The sequence below is a fragment of the Lepisma saccharinum genome, chromosome 5 (genome assembly GCF_977018435.1).
Source record: "Lepisma saccharinum chromosome 5, izLepSacc3.1, whole genome shotgun sequence".
Lineage (NCBI taxonomy): Eukaryota > Metazoa > Arthropoda > Insecta > Zygentoma > Lepismatidae > Lepisma > Lepisma saccharinum.
Window position 1 is genome coordinate 74,822,921 of NC_139233.1, and position 21,132 is coordinate 74,844,052.

The window sequence follows — 21,132 nt, forward strand, 5'->3', positions numbered from 1 at the left end:
ATAAAAATTAGAAAAGTACTTATCTGTTGGATATGCAATATCACAGCATTCACTTGATCATATAAATTTAAGTTCAAGCAATATTTGGAGTTACTAATAGCCAAATTTTTCCACACTCATTTTTGTGTGTCAGTATATCATTTTCTGATACTGATCTCCTCAGTAATTAGTCTTTGAACCCAAAATTAAGATTATTTTCAGGCTATTCAAAATATCACATTTTTGCTCACATTCCTCCTTCATCATACCTCTTTTTGTGTTGCCAAACCTCTCCATAATTCCCTATTGTCACAGGCTACTAACTTTGAAAATATATACGTATGTGAAATCCAATTGTATACACTGTAATATATATATTTTTTGTATAAAACATTATTTGTACAGTATAAATATACTTTGATACAAATTCAAAGGTTTTTAAATGTTTTTCATGTTTAAATGTTAGTTATAATATTTTCAGGTATAAAGGGAAAAAGGTTATTTTACATGCCTATTAGATTTTTCCCATATAGAGATATGGCTACAAGAAATAACCTAATTCAAGAGTAGGATTAAAGATTAGGATTAACCTAGAATTTAAGGTGCTTTTCATGAATTTATCATTAAATTAAAATCTAAACATGCTCTTTTCAGACAAATCTGAATTCTAATCATCAAGAATATCACCTGATAGCATAATTGTCTTGCAAAACTCGATAAATCCTGCCTTTTAGATGTTTTTATGTATGATTTATTGTGATCGTAAGCACTTTATATTGCTACCGTAAGCACAAATTGATGTACGTTTTATTTTTATACATTTTAAAACTTCAAAGCAGTGCTGCAATTTACATAAAAAATATAACTTGTTAAGAAATTACCAAAAAAATTTAACAATTTGTGTTGCACTGCTGTTGAACACTATACAGGGTGATTCTTTATGTAGTTTACAACTTCAATAAATTATAATTATTTATTGGAACCACATGCAGACTTGGTTTATATGTCATTATGCAGCAAAACACTTCAAGTTTTGACTCACGTAGTGTGTAGTTGCGGAGTTGATCACATGCGGCGCCACCATCGTTTCCCAGACAAGTGGATAGGTCGTGGTGGACCAATTGCCTGCCACCACGGTCTCCAGATTACACTCCACTCGACTTTTTTTGTGAGGGTTTGTGAAAGATAGGGTTTACACCCCTCCCCTACCTCATAATCTTCATGAACTTCAAGATCGCATCACAACAGCCATCCCTAATGTTACCCCTGAAATGCTGGTTAATGTTTGGCAGGAAATTGACTTTCGTTGGGATGTGTCCAGGATGACCAACGGTGCACACATTGAACCATAACAGATTTCTAATAAAAAACTTGAAGTGTTTTTCTGCATAATGACATATAAACCAAGTCTGTATGTGGTTCCAATAAATAATTATAAATTATTGAAGTTGTAAACTACATAAAGAATCACCCTGTATAATGAGTGAATAAATTATTTCAATGTCAATGGTATTTTTATAATTTAATCAGATTATAATGTTGTACCACTGTGCACTGTTATACAGTAAACTTGTTTTCATGTAGTGTTTGGCTTGTTTCTCTGAAATCGTAGTTCACAAATATATTTCTAACTAAAGATAACACCATTCATCAATTTCATCATATCATCACCCATCCCCATCTTCGCAATCAGCCTAAAGTGGCACAAAAGTAAAGTAAAATAAAGCAAATCAATCAATCAGTCTCATTAAGCTGGAAAAGCTTCAGATCTTCCGAAACTGCCTTAAAATCTAGAATATCTTCCATCTTCATTGTGTACACAATGTAAGGATGGTTTCTTCGTGCCAGTTGGATGATGGGTACGAGCTGAGATGGGACAAAGATATCTCCAAATTGCTTTAGCGATCTGAAGATAACACTGTAGGCAGTCTCTCCCTCATTTAGCTTCAAAAATCTCAGCTAACTAACTAACTCTGTAGCCTTCTTAAACTCGGAAGATTTATAGCTACAGCAACACCCGCCCTATCAAGAAACAGCACCATGAGGCCAAAAAATCTCAGCACAATTTATTTTATATTCTCGGCTGTTAATATTACACACGTCAATGCAGCCACTACAATCCTATTCTTGTTTTGGCCAACACAACTGTAGCTGAACTTATGTATTCATAGCCTTCATTATGTAACTTCTTATTCAGTTTTTCTTCCCTCCTTTTCGAGAAGTCGCAGTGGTGCCTTCTTTTGGTGAATCGTCGGCATCAACATTTTCAGGAATTCTTACAATGTGGCCTATAGTGATGACAATGCTATCAGTATCAAGTATTAAAGAATTGTCCTTTGGCACTTTGTTTACCTCACATTTTGAATTGTCAATAAGCACCCCTTTCTTGTGAAAGGTACAGTCACTGTCTTGAATGAAATGATCCCAGCAAAGCAAGACACCCGGAACACGAGGAGAAGACTACATCCTTACATCCTCTTGCTTCTCAATGTTGCTATTTCCCTTGCACATAATCTAGATCATCTAGATCACTGACATCATCTTCAAATAATTCACTGTCGATATCAAAGTCACCCTCGCCCTATTCTTGTGTAGGGGATGATATACCTTCCATTTATACAGCAGCTGAGACAGATTTATATCTTCATCAGATGATACAGCAGATTCTTCATTAACTGTTTCTAAAACAGTCCCTTTACAACATTTCCTGGAGGCCAGTAAAATTTTTCAGATATCCCGGTTTGGATGTCCTTTTTCTTTCCAAGCACATGTAGTTATATTGATCAAACAATATTTCTTGAACCATCTTCCCAGATTACTAAGACGTCCATCTTCTTCTTAAGGTGGCTGATCGCAAAATGATCGGGGGCAAGTTGAAAGCTTTGAGAATTTTTTGATAATGTTAGATATTGCCTAATAAAGCTTACAAACAATGCTTATTTAGTATGTAGCTTTGATCCTTCTTCGGAAAACTGTGTCGCTATTGTTGAATTGTGCTATTTCCAACTTATGAACAGTCCAATATATTTCTGTGTTAGGAAACATCTGACATTCCTTCAACAAAAGGTATCAATGTTCATTTTACCTCTTGCTTTCATTATTCTTTGTCAGGCTGGCTACTATTGTTAGATTGTGACTTCACCGATTTGTAAACATTAAAATATACATTTCTGCATTACTTTCTTTTTCTCTTTTTGTGCAAATTTTCTCCTGTTGTTTCATTTTGTTACTGTAAACAAAACGAGATATGCCAACTTTGATACAGTTTAGGATTTACCTTGCCTGACATAACGAGGTAGTCAAGATACGACGCTATGTCATACCAAATTCTTTAACAAACTGAGATACACCAAATTAAAAAAAAATATATCCATAACTTCCTTATTAATTGGATTTGAGCTACACCACTTCATCAGGTGATGTAAGGTATCGGTATGACCACAAAGATGTCAATAACTCAATTTCGAAAAATTTGAGATATGTCGTTATGTCATCCGACCGATGATATGACTATTGGTAAATACATTGAAAAATAATTTTCCTCATTAATCTATTTTTTACCATTTCAGATAATTATCAATCTTCTGTTATATCTGAAGAGTTAGTGACCCAATATAATTAGGAACACTACCTATCACTTGTCAGAAATGACAAAATTAATGTTCCATAAGTGCTTATATCATAATTTATTTTCAAAACAACATTCATAATAAGCAGTAAAGAGATGTCACATAAAAACTTTTATTCATGAAGCCTAAACACAAATTCTATAATGATTTATAACAATTCTCTGATTTAAAATGCATCAAATGTACCAGGATAAATTGTTCATAACGGACTTCTTTAATGTTGCTTTGTCTATACCAAGATTGCAACCAATGTAGTGCATTACTTATGTGTATTATCTATATGAATTTGGTAAAGGATTGAATACTAAATCCAGTTCTATTTTCCATTGTGGTTATTTAATGTTACTCTGTAACACTTGGGTTTATTGCAACAGTGTGGATGATGAGACAAACATGCTGGCACATTCATGCATTGACCAGGGTTCGAACTTTAGACCTCTGGTTTTGCAGTGTGTGAACCTGACTGCTTTGCCACTGAGGCTAACAAACACTAAATAGCTATAATAATGTTACATAAGCAAAGCATAAATATGCTACAATCCTATTTTCAGTAATTTAAATTACTGAAGACTTCAGAATAACAAAGGTAAATTGCGGAAACATTCTTTTTTACTCTCCTCAGTTTAAACACACTCGCATCCAGTTATTTCTCAAACTTAGAGATCAAGAGGAGAAAGAGCTACGAAAAGCTGGGAACAAGAATGCAAAGCAAATTGCTGAACAGAACTATCAGGTATGTGTTCCAATCAAGTTTTCTTCTCAATATGTAGAAGGTTTCATATATATACAATAATATGTGTGTGTGTGTGTGTGTACGTGTAAATTAAAATGTATTCACTTTTCCATTTCTATGATCCTCACCTCTCTGTTAATTACACCATTGAGATTATGAAGAGCAGTGGGGAAATGCTTTAGTTCATTACTGATGCTGAGCCTTACCTTAACACACCTCAAGTTTTACAGCAGATAATTTTTAAAATAGAGTTCATGGACTTTTGAATCACTCTGTATATGGCTCAACTTACTATATTATTTAAATGGTACATGATTCATACCAAAATTTCATTTGACAAAACTACATTCAATATTTGTTCTTTAAATTTTATTATTTGCGGAGCTGCATTTTAACACTGTATCATGCAGTATTCAAAATACACCAAAAGGAAATTAAAATTATATATTTAATATGCATTTATTGCTTCCAACCTTTAAATTTTTCTTCTAGAAAAGGCTAAAAGACTTAGAGAAAGAAGAGCGTGAAATGGAATTCCAAGCAAAGGAGAAGAGAAAGAAAATGATTCAGATCATGAGATCAGCTGCAGCAAAACGTGAGAAACCAGTAGATGTTAGCGAACTAGTTGATGAAATGTTTAACAATGAAGTTGACAAGGCATTTGATTTTCTACCCACTTCAAGTAGTGAAGGACCAGGGCAAACAACATCATGGGTAAGTAATTGAAGATTGTCTACATTTCATTAATACGGATCTTCAGTACAGATCATAAACTATTTTGTCATTTTATACTAACATACTTTTGAGCCACTCTGCATAGGCAAAAGTTCACACATGCTTAATATTAAATTAATTCTCAATCATATAGTTACTTTTCCTACTGCAAATCAATCAGAAGTGGAACAACTTTATGTGAACTAGTAAAAAACTAATATCTCTACATTCATACTTATGTATTGATATCATTTTTCTCTTACTAGTTAAGTTGAAAATTCTCACCACAATTTATTACAACTTTGTAGGATATACCAGCAGCAAAACATACGAAGTTGGAAGATGCAGAAATAGTTCAAGCACAACCTGATACTGAAGATTTATCGGAATTCAAATTCCAGAAGTTTGCTGCCACCTATTTTCAAGGAAATGTCAACCACCAATATTCTCGGAAGGCTCTAAAACACTCTCTGCTTCCTCTACAAACAAAGGTCGATGAATTGGTATGTATCCTAATGCACAAAAGCAAGGAACTTTGTAGCCAAATGTTGTTGTAGTTTCTACAGCTCCCACAGTTAAAAAACTGTTAGATGAAACAGAAGTACGGTCCATATAAAGACTGAACAAAGCTAGGTTTTCCTGTTCCAAATGAAGGAGGGGTCGAGGGTGGCTACAGTGTTGTCACTTTGTTGCTTTAACTTCATTTTGGCCAGTCAACATCTGCTGTTCATTCATTAGTGGCCATTAGGGTGCCAAAATGGGGAGTCAAGGACTGCTTATTTTATCTTGGTAGACAAGGCCTAGCATTAAGAGGCCATAGTAAGGGTGGGGGGAGGGAGCAACTGTCCCCATGCCTCATCTAATCACCGCTACTGGACACACCATAAAGTTACCCACCTCCTGTTGCTAAAGTGTTGGGGCTGCTAGGTTTGGCAACTCAGTACAGAACAAAAAAAAATCATCTCCATGGTAAAGAACCTTCTTTGATTGGTTCAAGGGCTAACACTGCCTTTTCCTACCCCTTATGAAAGTGACACATGCTGAAAATTTGACATGGTTTACCACAACAATTCTTATTTATTGTGCATACTGTACTTCATATAGATATAATAGAATAAAACACCAATATAGTTATGCAAGTAAAACAAAAAGAGAAGTCTGACAAGTTCAAATTTTCTGTCAATTTCTATTTATAATTTATATGACAAAAGTTGGTTTACCAGTGCCACTGATGCTTACAGACTGCTTGGACACTCTTGGCACTTGGAGAATATCCGATAAGGAACTGTTGTTTCTATCCTGTTCCTACATAAGATGTTCAAGTTACACTTTGTGCATTTCAAAGGTTGGTTAACCACATGATGTTAATCAATCTATATGAATATTTCAGCTAATGATGAATTCATATCTTCAATATTTACTATTTCCAAAAAAAACATATATGGTTCATGTACATGATAAATTTGCTTATAAAAACATGACAATAAAAATTAGCAAAAGTAAATCTTGGAAAATGCATATTAAGTAATTTGTAGGCAAATTATGCATTAATTAAAAATACATGCATCTAATGTAGTTGAAACAGCAAAAAAAGTAAGTATCTGGTATATCTGTCAAATTGCCGATAATTTTAGTTTCTATCAGTAACACGTAAATATTTTTTAAACACAAAAATATTATTCATATATTTTGGATCTGCAAAGTAAATGTCAAAATACATGATTTATTTTCAAAGGCAAAACATGTTACACTACCCTGGTTGCACAGATTGATTAAAGAAATGAATGAACAATTCAGATCCTTCAAGGAATATTTGAAATTTTATATTGGATTAGTAGAATGTCAACTCTCAATGTACGTAAATTGGTACTTTACTCATCAAAAGTTCATATCTTACCTACGGAATTTATTAAAATATTAATTGGTGAACAATGACCATTTTTGTTTAGTAGATGCTTTAGAGGAACCAACACCTTAAATTTTTAATGTTTGCCGCTTTTATTTGCAGGCATCACAAGCTCTGTGGATCACAATTCTAAGGTTCACAGGAGATTTACCTGAACCCAGATTCCATATTATGGAGAGAGTTCATACATCTGTTATGAATAAGGTCACAGCAACACTGGGAAGAAGTTTCATCAGAAGCAAGGAATTCAAAGAAGCACAAATGATGGGCATGAATACTGTAAGTTGTATTGCAAAACAGAAATTGAAAAAATATATATTGAAAGCAAGTAGAATGGACAGAATTAGTTTTATAAAAAAACATATTGCTAATTTTTGTACTGTTAATTTAATGCACAAAGAATGCTTTATCAATGTTTTTTCTTGCATACAGACATGCTTTTCATATATCACAGGCATAGTTCATGTTTTTGAATGTACAATATGTAGAGATTTTCTGAGATAAAAGCATGATTTGATAACATTCTAAACTGAGACATGTTGGAGGGAGCAACAGCAAATAAGTTGTTTGTTGTCTTCAAAGTTTATGTGTGTGCATTTTTTTTTGGGGGGGGAATGGGGGGATGAGCTGATACTGATGAAAATGTATTTATAAATTCACCACCGATAACAGCAGATACTTTTTCCGTAGTTGGTGTATCTCTGGGTCTGCAAAACTGATGTACCTCACTTTGAGTCATCTAATTATCCCAGAAATTATGGAAGAGTTTCATATATTTTGCACCAGTATTGCTTGAAAAAATTGATTTTGTATTTCAATGAGAGCTTTTGTGGTATTTCGAAGTTTTTTTTGGAAATATCTTAAAACAAAACTGTAGTAAATTGATATTGTATAAATGGAATGGAATACTTAAAAGTTAATATTAATCAATATTGATGGGTGTAAGAGTATCGGTATCAGATCAATATAACATGGGCTAAGCACCAGTGTCTCTTGTGTTTAATAATAATAATAATAATCATACATTTACATTTAATCCTCATTGTGTGTTAACATATGGCTTGTATTGTTGTTTCTAGGATTCATATTCAAGCAAGCAATCAAAGGCTGCTCGTCGTAAATTAATATCCATGACTTTAAAGAGGAAGACTAAGCTGGGGGAAGATGTCAGGCAGAAGTTGCAAGATGATGAATATTCAGGGGACATGTACGACTCCTGGCTTGACTCCAGACCAACTTCAAATCTTGAGAAGCTACACTTCATAATAGGGCATGGCATTTTGAGAACAGAACTGAGGTTGGTTATCAGTAAATTTAAAAATTATTTTAAAATATCGCTTCCACACATCAACTGCACCAAGTGCATCTTCCAAAGTTTTGTTATAGTAGGTCCAAAGACTATTCATAGCTGTTATGATACAGCTGAAAAATCACTATGACAGTGCTGCCAAAAAATTAATGACCTGTCTTCATTCTGCTCTCCTCAATTGAGCATTTTATTTCAAAGTTTTTGAGCATGAGATTGTGATGCAATTGATGCCTTAAAACTCTGACTACACAGCATTCTTATTAGATCTATGATGAAAATATGTCTGAGTCACAAAATATCAACTGCTGCATTTTGTGTGTTGAGTGTTACCTGTGTCTTTCAATTTTGATTTATGATTTACGATGATTCATGAGGATATTTTGAATGGCATACGTAGCATTTTGAGATCAATGCACGAAACAAAGTCTTGAGCTCAGCTTCTCTTATGAGAGAAAGAAAAATACACTAAAAAATATGGCAAAGTAAAGATAAAGGTACACCTCTGCATGTGTACTCATGCCATGAAAGGATATGGGGTGATATGCATATTCTTGATTATAAATGAAATATTAAACATCGTACTGCTTCATGTTACTTTTTCAGTTAGTAAAAGAACCCAGCAATCCATATACGGATTCACACAAAGGCCAAAATTTTGCTCTAATTACGAAGGCACGATCCAGAAAGAAAAAAAAATCCTCCCCCTCATACTGCAAGATATGCTGTAGGTTTATTCCTATTCTTTGAGACTTGTGGTCAGAAGTGAGTGCTACCTTCATTTGGTGCAAAGGTACATAAACCTTAATCTTACAACTCAGCTAGCTTATCTACAGGGTAGGGTTCTTTGTAGACAACGAAACCAGACAGGATGCCTTCCAATGGAGACGTTTAAACGAATATATTATTTAAACACAGGATACATGGAGTAAGAATATTTACATGATAAGCTACTTTCTTCTATGCTTTTTATTATTTTATTTTTTCTATTTGTATGTTCTTCTATCTGGACTTCCTTCGTTATGGACAGATCTGGATCTGGACTTCCTTCTTAATGGATGGTCTGGATCGGGACTTCCTTCTCAATGGACGGTCTGGGTCGGGACTTCCTTCTCAATGGACAGTCTGGATCGGGACATTCTTCTCAATAGGGAGGATTTGAACTTCCCTCATTCTGGATCTGGACTTCCTTCTTATCTTCTTTGTGAACTTCCCTCTGGATTTCAATTTATTTATGTTTTGACTATTTAACGAATTCCTTTACCTTTTTCCGCTAAGCTTTGGGAATAATACTAATATCCTCCCTTGGGGCTGCGATCGGAACGTGCCACCACTAACTGAGTACAACAGAGTGCCGCGCAACCAAAAAGTGCTGTGGGGCATCAATCAGAACGCGCTCGCCACTGATGTAAACAAAATTTCCGCTACGGGAATGGTAAATCAACCAAACAGATGCAATATCTGTTCAAAGACACAAACTTGTATCAGTGCTTTGACTTCCTTAATTTTCATATTAACTTACATGTGATCACTGATTTGATTTATAAAATATATATATTAATTTACTTCTTTCATATTTATTCTTTGTCTTCTTATAATATATTCTATTGTTTTTCATCTTTCCAATTTGCTTTGTTCTTATTTATAAAGTGATTCACATATATTATGCCAATTCTTAACCTTGCATGCCTGGTGCTGCCATCTCTATTCGTCTTTGGCAAACTATTCACATTACTTGGTCCTATTGGGTACGTAACATGAGTTGGCAAGCCACCAACCATGATGATATTAATGTTCTGCAGAATATCTTGCATGTTGTCGATATTGTGGGCTGACACATAGTCGATACCAAGTTCAGTGCTGACATCATCCACGGTCAAGCATCTGTTCCCTTTAATCAGCTCATTCATATTTACTATGTGCGAATTACTCACAAGATTAACAATATAAATTACAATTTTACTTACGTTTTTTCTTGCATTTTTTTGCGAGTATGGTACGTTTTCTTCAATTACGACGTTTCGAGAGATAACTTCTCTCTTCTTCAGGTTCCGTTGTTATAAGCAATTCATAAAGTCATAGCTTCGTCAAGATATTTCTTCCATAGTCAACATATCATACTTGCAAAAAAATGTAAGTAAGATTTTAATTTATATTTTTAATCAGCTCATCAGCTCATCCGATGTTTCATCTCCAGTGATGGTTGATGGACATCTGGGTCTCGTCTGACCCATCTCATAACTGCTGGCACCATTATTTGCATTGAAATTATATAAGGACTATACACTTCTACCAGCTAGTTATGAATTTTGGTAGCGGATGTTCCATGTACCTATTCATAGTGAACAATGGACTGCATTTCAACTTTCGGCCATGATTGCAATACACTTCTGTTCTCCATGCTGCCTGGGTAGACACTCTTATCTCTTCCTTTATTTAAAACAGCACTATATGACACCACTTTTACAATCAAGAACATACATCACAAAACAAAAGATAAATAATGCCTGTATGCACACAATGTATTGCCAACTGAACATTTCTACGGTTTCTGGAAAATCAAAATACAGGAAACTATTTATTTGACTATCCCTTGCATCAATGAGTATTTTTAAGCAGAGCTCTAGTCAATTGATATAGTGTACTGTACTTGCAATGGAATAATTAATATATTAACATTTATACATATACTGAGAGCCGCGGTAGCTCAGTCATTAGGGCATCTGATTACCATGCGAGAGACTCGGGTTTGATCCCCGGCGAGGGAGAACTGGGATTTTTCCACCTGTTCAAGTGGCTCTGGCACCCACCCAGTGTCGTATAAAGTGGGTACCTGGAAGAAACTCTGGGGGGTAAAGGCAGCCAGGGGGCATGGTGCTGATCACATCACCCCCACCTTCAGCCGGGATCAAGAAAGTGTGGGGCCCTAACCCCACACCCCTTATATGTCTTCATGGCATGGTGCATAGCACAGGGGAGCACTTTACCTATTTTTATACATATACTGAAAAATTGAAATTGTTACAGTGTATAAGTACCATTAAGAATCAGTAAGAGTAGCTTAAGCATATTTGCTTGTAAATAAGTATAAAGAAATATACAATCTATATTTACTCTTCCACAGAGATGAGATATATTGCCAAATCTGTAAGCTGCTGACAAACAACCCTTCTAAGTCCTCTCATGCAAGAGGCTGGATCCTCTTGTCCCTGTGCGTTGGCTGTTTTGCTCCTTCAGAGAAATTCTTAAATTATTTGCGAGCGTTCATTCGGGAGGGCCCACCAGGCTATGCTCCATACTGCGAAGAGAGACTGAAAAGGACGTTCAACAACGGGACTCGGAATCAGCCTCCCAGCTGGCTTGAGCTACAGGTGAGTCTTATCAGAAATATAACAAATATATAAATATTTAGTGTTGGGCTGTTACTAATGTATTGATATCAGCAGTGTATGAGAATGTAATGGCTCAAATGCATTCACTGATATTGCTTTTACAGATAAGGTAAATTCCCATTCTCATTGCATCGTGGCATGAAGGCACATATAGGATGTGGAGGTAGAGCCCCAACACATTCTCGATCTTGGCTTTTTTTGGAGGTGATGTGATCAGCACCATGCTCCAGTTGCCTCTATGTTCCCAGGGTTACCCCAGGCGCAAATTAATTAGAGATTGGGTGAAGCCCAGAGCTGTTTTATGAAGGCCAGGAAAAAATTCCCACCTTAGATGATTCACTGTGGGATAAAAGTTTATTCACAGATTGCAAGAGTTACAAAATGTATGTAAAAGGTTCATTTACAGCCTTTAAAAGGAGGACAATATTTCAAAATAATTATACAGATTGAACTGGCCTAATACATAGAACTCTTCTAAATATGAACTACTAACTCTAACACATGTACTAAGCAGTAAGCTGCCTTTATATCCCCGCGAAAACCTTAACACACACTTCAACAGATTATATTTTTCATTGTCTTATTTGATCACAGACAAAAGGGAGATCTAAAAGTGGCTTGAAGGCCAAAATATGCCTACTGTAATAAAGGCAATCTAATATTAAATTAGAGAATGTAAGAGATTAATCAGCACTCTATTGATATTGGTTGACATGCTTGCCAGTATATGAGAAAAAGTGCTGATCCAAATTTTCTATAAATAGCCTGCAATTTAGTGCAAAATTCTGCCATTTTGTTATATTTTAATCATTATAAATATGCAATCCCCTTTTTAAGGCAAAATTATTGCAAACATTTCATTGTATGTGTTCATTAAGGAAGTTAATGAACTATTCAGGTTTCTTGGCATTGGTGACAATTTCATGTCAGTACATTCCTAATAGTCATGAGAATGAAGTGACAGAATTGTGAAAAAAAATCACAGCCTACATATGGAAATATCAGATCAACAAAATTACCAGTAAATTTATCAGAAAACTAATGCACTAACATGATATTATTAGCCAATAATCATGAACAGCTAATTTTATTGTTTCTGATAAATGTCGATAAATGTTATTTTTGTAGTAATTTTACGTAGTACTTTTTAGCTTTAATATTTTTACTCGCTATAAGAACAGTATATAAAGTTATTTTCTGTCAATTTCAGGCTACAAAATCTAAAATGCCAATTCAGGTGCCAATTACGTTCATGGATGGAAACACCACAACTCTTCTAGCAGATTCTGCCACCACTGCTCGGGAGCTTTGTAACCAGTTGTCAGATAAAATTGGCCTAAAGGATCAGTTTGGTTTTTCACTTTACATTGCGGTCTTTGATAAGGTAAGGTGTGATTGAGATTTCAAGTGTTACTTACGAGGGCAATTTTTCTTGAAGTGGCAACATATCTGGTACCACTGTTAAGCGTTGTTTGCATGTTAATAAAACATTAAAATGCTGACCAAGGCAAAATTTATAGTATAAAAATATACACTAAAAACGTAACGTTTCCACCCTCTAACAGGGTCTTCTTCAGGTTTGTGAATATTCATCTGAAGAAGACCCTGTTAGAGGCTGGAAACGTTACATTTTTAGTGTATATTTTTATACTATAAATTTTGCTTTGGTCGGCATTTTAATGTTTTAATATCTGGTACATAAAAAATTAGAAAGTGACTGATTTGGAAGTGATTATAATCCCTCAATGTAATATCCTACTGCTGTGAGAACATGGTTCTAAACACCGAGCAGGTGGTGTATACTGTTGAGTGCTCATCTTTCATTTTTGGCAAGAAAATGTTGTCACATGGACTCATGTCTGGCAAGAGGAGTGTACCTCCCAACCCTACTTCTGCAGTAAACCTTTCACATCACATAAGGTATGGCACCTGGTGTTGTCATGGAAGAAACTGGATAGAGATTTTCATGATTGCAGATGTGGTCTCCTTCACCTAACAGCAGGGCACATGTGATGTTCCAGGTAATGAGCATGTATTAACTTTTGTTCTTTGTGGCACTGTGTGCAAGAATAACCCCTTACAAATCATATGCCAGCATCATTATTACCTACACATTGGTACAATTGTTGCTGAGATAGGAAGTACTCAATAGTTCAAAACATTCTTTACTATTATTGTGATGATGAAGAATAATGAATGAGAGAATATCCATTATAACTCTTCACATGGGTATTGTGCGAGAATGAAAATCGTACATTACGTAAGAGGTTTTATTATTAATGTTAAACTTATTTTTCTGCACTGCTAAACCTCAATATTATTTTCTTGAGGATTGCGTTGTCCAACTTACTGTCTGTCAACCTGGAACTATGAAATGCAATTCTTCACTTCAGAAAAATGTAAACAATGCTCTGCAACAATTTTAATTGACATGATAATAAAAATTTCAATCCATATTTTCTACTTGTTGAAGCCTTTGTGATTTATAATATATTCATAAGCATAGTTAGGTAAGGGCTAGGGGGGGCTAAGATCCCCCAGAACCAGCCATTAGTCCCCCAAAATGCATGTGACATATGCATAAAATAATTAAGGAAAAATAAACTGCACACAGAAATTAGACAATTCTCATGAAACTTTCATGTATTACTCTTGTGGTGTGGCAGTCACAGATAAGGAAAGAATTTCAAATTATGTCCTGATGTAGAATACAAGGAAAGTTGAAGTGCATGTGCCTTGTTCCGAAACAAGATTTCAAAGAAAATGTATCACCGTTATTTCTTCTGATCTTCTACTTTGGAGTGCTAGGTAAACATTCTTACATTCAAATAATAGTGGCATTGCAACCAGTGTTTACATAAATGTAGCCTTTCAACAATGATTTCCTACATTTTTTTTTTCGAACATGAAAAAGACAAGCCGTCATTGTAGAGACTTAAACAGCATAGCAGTTTTGATAGGGAAAAGTCGTCAGTTCAATGTGAATTTTGTTTCTGTGGATTTGTATTGCGTACGCCTAAATGTCACGTGAATGTGTTGCGATCCTGCAGAAGCGATTCAAACTTTCGTAATTGTTTTATTAAGTGGTGGTCACTAGAGCGAAATCACTCTTTTTCCAAGCCGGACCCTGTGGTCGAGTGGTTAGCACATCGCACTGCGACGCCAAGGGTCCCGGGTTCGAATCCCACTTGGGCTTGGTTGTTTGTGAATGTCCATTCATCAATTTCATCATTTCATCACTCATCCCCATCTTCGCAAATTAGCGAAGATAAAGTAAAGTAAAATGAACTAAATCAATCAATGAATCAAACTCTTTTTCCAAGTCTTTTGTGTGCGTTGCATCGCATCATGAATATGAATGCAGATGTGCCAGGTTTATTTGGATTTTTCATTGCACAAAGACGATGCACTTGAAAGTTGTGTTCAACTCTCCTGGTGATGGGTGAATCTTGTGGATCACTTCTAGGAATGCTGCTCTAAGAATCTCAAGTACCTCTTGCAGTCTCGGGATAGATTCATTCTTTTGGAGGTAAGAAGAAGCTTATTTGTTGTTTCAAGTAACCCACAGGAAGACTATCGTGGAAGGACGGACATGTGCTTATGCTGGTTGAGTAACAGCAAGAAATCTTAATCATCTTTTGGAGATTGAAAATCATTCTTTGATGTTGTGCTCATACTGTTTGTGAAATTAAAGCCCAGATGACAGAATGATAATTCCTTTTAATAGTTTATTAATAGTAAAAGTCAGGCATCGAGCAAACAAGCTTAAACTATGAATTTCAGAAAGAAATGTAAAGAATGCATAGGCAAAGAGATCATATAAAACCTGCTTCAAATGTCATAATCGGTTTTCTTTTGGAGTCACTTGCCCAGGCATATAGGGCTAAAAGTTATTTGGTCGAGGATCCTCATTTAAAAGCCTAGTTTTCAGGATAATTAAATAACATTTCGCCGATATATAGCAACTTTCTACATCTGTCATGCCATCATTTATTAGTGCATGTTCTTTTTTTAATATTTTGTTTCATTTAGACCTTGTTTTTAGGCACAAATGGTAATTATTTTAATTAAAAAAATGAATTTATCCTTAAGCCTACATAGAGACCAAGAATAGCACACCTTTCACGATAATTCAGTAACTTGCGAGGTTCTCAATTTTGTGATAGTCCGTAATTCTTCGTTTCCTTAATTCACTTCTTCAATAGACATTCCTTAAGATCCGAAAGCATCATAATACTTAAAGTGTTCCAGTTTAGTGAACTTGATTTCAGAGTCCCATATGTATCTCACATAAAAATACACATGAAAGCATTTCTTTTTATACGTCGCTGCTCATCAAATGTTGGCAAAACTTATGGGGATTATTCCTGAGTAAACAAAAAAGAATCGATCAGACAATTCGATTGTAGATGGCAGGGAAAGAACTTCCGGTTTGGGCAATTTTCCAATGTAAATAAGTGGAATACAGATCGTCACCGAGCTTATTTTCTTAGAAAAGATCGGATGAAAAATGGATCACTTGAAATTTAGGAGTGATATAGAGAAACAAAGGTACCTAGAAAAGATTGGCCCGGATCGTTTGGATGAAGATTTATGGAAAAATAGTACTATTTTCCAAGACAATGTTGATCTTCTACCAACAGTTTTGTGTTAAGACTTCTGCAGGTTGAAATGAAGCTTACATAAATTATAAACATTGAAATACTTCAATTTTACAACTGTAAAATGTATAATTTTCGACATTATGTAGATAAACACAGCCCCTTTAATTTTATCATATGACTGAGAGAGCATCGTCAGAAATTTTTGTAGGGGGTAAAGATCAGTAATAAAAGTAGAATAATAGAAATAATAATAATAAAAAAAATTACAACTGTTATAAATTTTATACAATAAATAATTACTAAACTAATGAAATAAACAAAATTTTATTCTAAAATTTTTATTATTTATTTATTTATTAATGTTATTCGAGTCCATATCCAGCACAACAGTTACAATACTGAAGGGAAACATTTTATAGAAACTGAGCATGAATTGAAATCCCTCATGTGCAAGCAGTCATAATGTGAGCGTCGCAGAAGACGAAACTATGAGTGTGTTTTTAGTGTTCTATGTTAAACTTTTTCATACCTTTTTAACCATGTTAAAGAAACAGCCAATGAAAATTAACTTTTTGTATTCGTGTATGTGCATGTGTGTGTGTGTTGTGTGTAGTGTTCATCTTTCATTATATGTAATTATGCTCGAGCTGCTCAGTTGGACACCCACAAGGATTTCTCTCAACGTAAGTACGCTGTTTCATATCATTAATATACGTATCTGCTCTGTTCCTTCACTCACTAGTAAACAATGTCTCAAACTAAGCAGTTGGTAAACCTGCCCACGCACGGCACATCTGGAACTCGCCCCTTCCCTCGGTCCCCTAGGAAAAGAGGTAACTGTTTCACAGGCTGCCCGTCGCCTCCGACACTTCCCAACCAGACCCCTCCCCTCCAGTGCCTCACAATCGCGTCAGTAAACATGAGGTCCATCTCGGGGAAAATAGACGAGTTCAGACACATTGTTCTCGAAAGCGAATATGATGTAGTAATCGTCACAGAAAGTTGGCTGAAAGACAACGATGACGCTTCCAGTTTCCACGTCGAAGCCTACACGGTACTTCGAAAGGATCGAGTCCACAAACGTGCCGGTGGCATCGTTGTTTACTGTCGTGCTGACATTCCTGCCCAGATGCTTGACTGCGAAAATGTTGCTCCCGGCGAGGACATAGAAATACTATGTGCATCATTGAAAGTAAATAACAAATCACTTGGCATAATTGCCGCATATAGACCCCCAAATATCCCCTATACTAGGTTGTCAGTTCTTGAAGATTACATTGCACACGTGTTTCCTACTGTGGATAATTTAATTGTAGCCGGTGACATGAATAGCGATTATTTATCACCTAATAAACCAGAAACAGTTTTCCTCAAATCAATAGTAGATACTTTTGGCATGACGCAAGTCATTCGTAAACCCACTAGAATCACAAGAACCTCTAAAACATTAGTGGATGTCATCATTGTAGATGATCCATCCATTGTACACTCCGCTGACGTAACGGTGCCGATCAGCAATTCAGACCATTGTTTGACTTACATCATGGTCCTTCTTGAGAAACCCGACAAACGTTTCAAAATAATTTCGTACAGAAACTACTCATCGTTCGATATGGAGAGTTTTGAAATGGACGCTAAACATTTTCACTGGGACAATATTCAGCACTTAGAGAGTATTGACCAAAAAGTAAACTTTCTTAATAATGGTATTAAGACTATTTTCGATAAGCATGCCCCTATACGTACTGCACGAATAGCCAAGAAAAAAGTACCGTGGGTAACCGACAATACCAAACTATTAATGAAACTTAGAGATAATGCTCTCAGAAAATATAAACTGACGAACAATCCGTCACATTGGGATTATTATAAAGAACTGCAGAATTTCACCACGTCGATTATAAGACAGGAGAAGAAAGCCTACCTCTCGTTCCACATCAATAGAAACGTCCATGATTCGAAATTAATGTGGAAAGAGATAAAGAAATGTGGTATTTACGGAAAGGTGGAGCCGAGTGTCCCACACTTTTTAAATGATCCGCATCTGTTAAACACTCACTTTATTGACAGCGCCAGTCCCTCTAACCAAGAAACCGATCTCATCCTCGAAGAGTGCGAACGCTTCCTTACAACTACATTTACTGAAAATGGCGACACCTTCTTCTTTCGACACGTCAAAGAAGTAGAAATTGCACAACTTGTGTCCAAAATCCGTTCCAATTCCTGTGGCACAGACGGCATAAACCTAAAAATGATAAAGCTAATTCTTCCACACATTCTTTCACCTCTTACTCACTTGATAAATTTCTCGTTAGATAAGAACACCTTTCCCCTTGCATGGAAGGAGACTAGAATCCTGCCCTTGCCGAAGAAACGACACGTGACCGACATGAACGACTTACGACCAATTAGTATATTACCTGTCTTATCAAAAGTTATCGAGAAAGCAGTGTACAAGCAGATAGAAAGTTTTGTTACTAAAAATCAAATATTGCCTGCAGTACAGTCTGGTTTCCGACCTTCCCACAGCACCGCAACGGCGCTCATGAAAGTAACAGATGAGATTTTACAAACACTAAACGAAAGTAAGGCTGCAGTCTTGGTGTTGCTTGACTTGTCCAAGGCGTTTAATCTTGTATCTCATCAGCTACTCCTTTCGAAAATGAGTTACTACGGTTTTTCGCCGGGAGCAATAAAATGGTTCCAGTCTTACCTTACTGGACGAGTGCAATCGGTGACGCTTCCCTCAGGAGCTACATCGACTCCCCTTACGATACCCTCAGGGGTTGCGCAAGGAAGTATTCTAGGCCCTTTTCTATATTCCCTCTTCACCGCCGACCTACCCCTAAATGTACGACACAGTGTACCTCATTTTATGCAGATGACACGCAGCTGATGATGCCAGTAGACCCCAAAAATGCAAAACCAGCAATTGGTCTCCTGAACCGTGACCTTCATGCTATTTATAAATGGTGTAAACGTAATGGTCTTGTAATCAACCCCTGTAAATGCTGCTTTACATTAATTGGTTCTAGCGCTGCCTTAAATAAAATTCAAATAAATGGGTTATCAATTAATATTAATGATGAGAGGGTCCCACACTGCACAACTGTTAAGAACTTAGGTGTGATATTTAATGAGAAACTTGACTGGCAAAACCACGTAACGTCTCAGAGTTCAAAAGCTTATGGTATACTTAGATCACTCTATAAATCATTACACTTACTTTCGACTGATGTTAAATTGCGCCTTATGCAAGCTCTAGTTCTTCCAATTTTCGATTACTGTGACGTTGTTTACGGTGTTAATTTAACAAAAAAGAATGCTAAAATTGCACAAAAAGTACAGAATTCTTGTATACATTTTGCATTTAGCTTGAAACGAAGAGATCACATACTGCCTTACTTAAATGACGTTAATTGGCTGAATATGACACGACGCAGAAAACTACATCAGGCCTGCACAATATTCAAAATTCTGCAAACAAAAACACCCACATACTTATACGACAGACTCCAATTTAGACACGACATACACAACTACACGACTCGACACTCTAAGAAACTTAATCTTGACAGATTCTCAAAATCCATATTCCTGTCATCCTTCAAAGCTGCTTCTGCATATTGTTGGAATGCGCTGCCACCAGATGTTACCTCGTGTGCGACATATAACAGCTTTAAAAAGGCAGTAACAAAAGTACTTCTACATGAGCAAGGACAAATCCTCAGTACACATGACTAGATTCAGCATGCTTACGTTGAAATCAAAACAAAAAATGAGCAGATTCGAACCCAAGATGAACATTTTGATGTGTGTGAATGAGAAAAATTGTTTTTTATCTTTTTAGTGTGTTGATTACTGAAATATTTAGAAGTGAAAATGGAATGGAATTCATATATGTTAAAGTAGTAATTGAATTTTTTCTGTTTTATTGTAGTAGATTTTGCGGGTTAAGTGGTAGAGCAGCCACAGGCTGAACTTTGCCCATGAATAAAGAAATTCTAAATTCTAAATTCTACATGTGTAGTTATTGTATTTTATTATTATCTTTTGCAAGTGTCATTCAAGAAAAGACTTTAGAAGTTAGTAAACAATTTACTAATAAAGTTTACATTGATTACATTAAATTATAAAATTATAATTTTTGGAATTCTGGATGATTATAAACAGTTTCAATTTTTAAATATAGTCAACACATGTGCGACACGTAAAATATTTTCATTTGAATTACTCCGGTGATGTAGTGTAGACTATAGAGCCTATTCCCTCATTTTTGTGTCCAGTCTTTTCGCTTTACTACCTGAATTCACTGATTTTTCCATCTGTCTGAAAACTATGCATAGATACCCGAGAAAAAATATTTGTTCTGAACTTCGTGTTATAATCAAGAGCCACACAATGATTGTCACCTTTTCTTAAGACACTGCCTTTACAACTTGGAACTCCATGTTACTCTCTTGAAACCTGGAAGTAAAGTTCCCGCACACACCAAGGAAACACAGAAATGTATACATCCGGTGAATAGCCCCCATACATTGCTGTTCATTCTTATTTGGTTTCTGATTAGCCAATAGGCGGTACAGGACTATAATGTGAATTAACTAAACTTAGAATGGCATTGGTTTCTGTTCGATTAGATATTAAGCACAAGGGCACTAATAGAGGGGATGGAGATATCTGGAAAAACTTCATACAATTCAAAATTTTGAAATTACAAGGGTTGATCAAATGAAAAGGTACGAAACGTCGTAACAACGGAATCGTTTATATAATACCGATGCCGCGATGGGAGAACGTAGCGTGATATGTAGGGGTGCGATTGTAGTCGCCACACGGCATCGGAGCATGCAGGGGAACGTGCATGCG

The 21,132-nt window shown here is 35.7% G+C and overlaps 1 protein-coding gene across 1 annotated transcript in view; it reads left to right on the plus strand.

The window, feature by feature from the left end:
* Positions 1 to 21,132, plus strand: part of LOC145987887 (myosin-VIIa-like) — a 197,887-nt gene that overhangs the window by 96,687 nt on the left and 80,068 nt on the right. Inside the window, exons 17-23 of the mRNA XM_083122679.1 lie at positions 4,231 to 4,341; positions 4,834 to 5,055; positions 5,364 to 5,558; positions 7,064 to 7,240; positions 8,041 to 8,258; positions 11,392 to 11,638; positions 12,870 to 13,043. Of these exons, the coding sequence (XP_082978805.1) occupies positions 4,231 to 4,341; positions 4,834 to 5,055; positions 5,364 to 5,558; positions 7,064 to 7,240; positions 8,041 to 8,258; positions 11,392 to 11,638; positions 12,870 to 13,043 (1,344 nt within the window). The remainder of the gene's footprint in view (positions 1 to 4,230; positions 4,342 to 4,833; positions 5,056 to 5,363; positions 5,559 to 7,063; positions 7,241 to 8,040; positions 8,259 to 11,391; positions 11,639 to 12,869; positions 13,044 to 21,132) is intronic.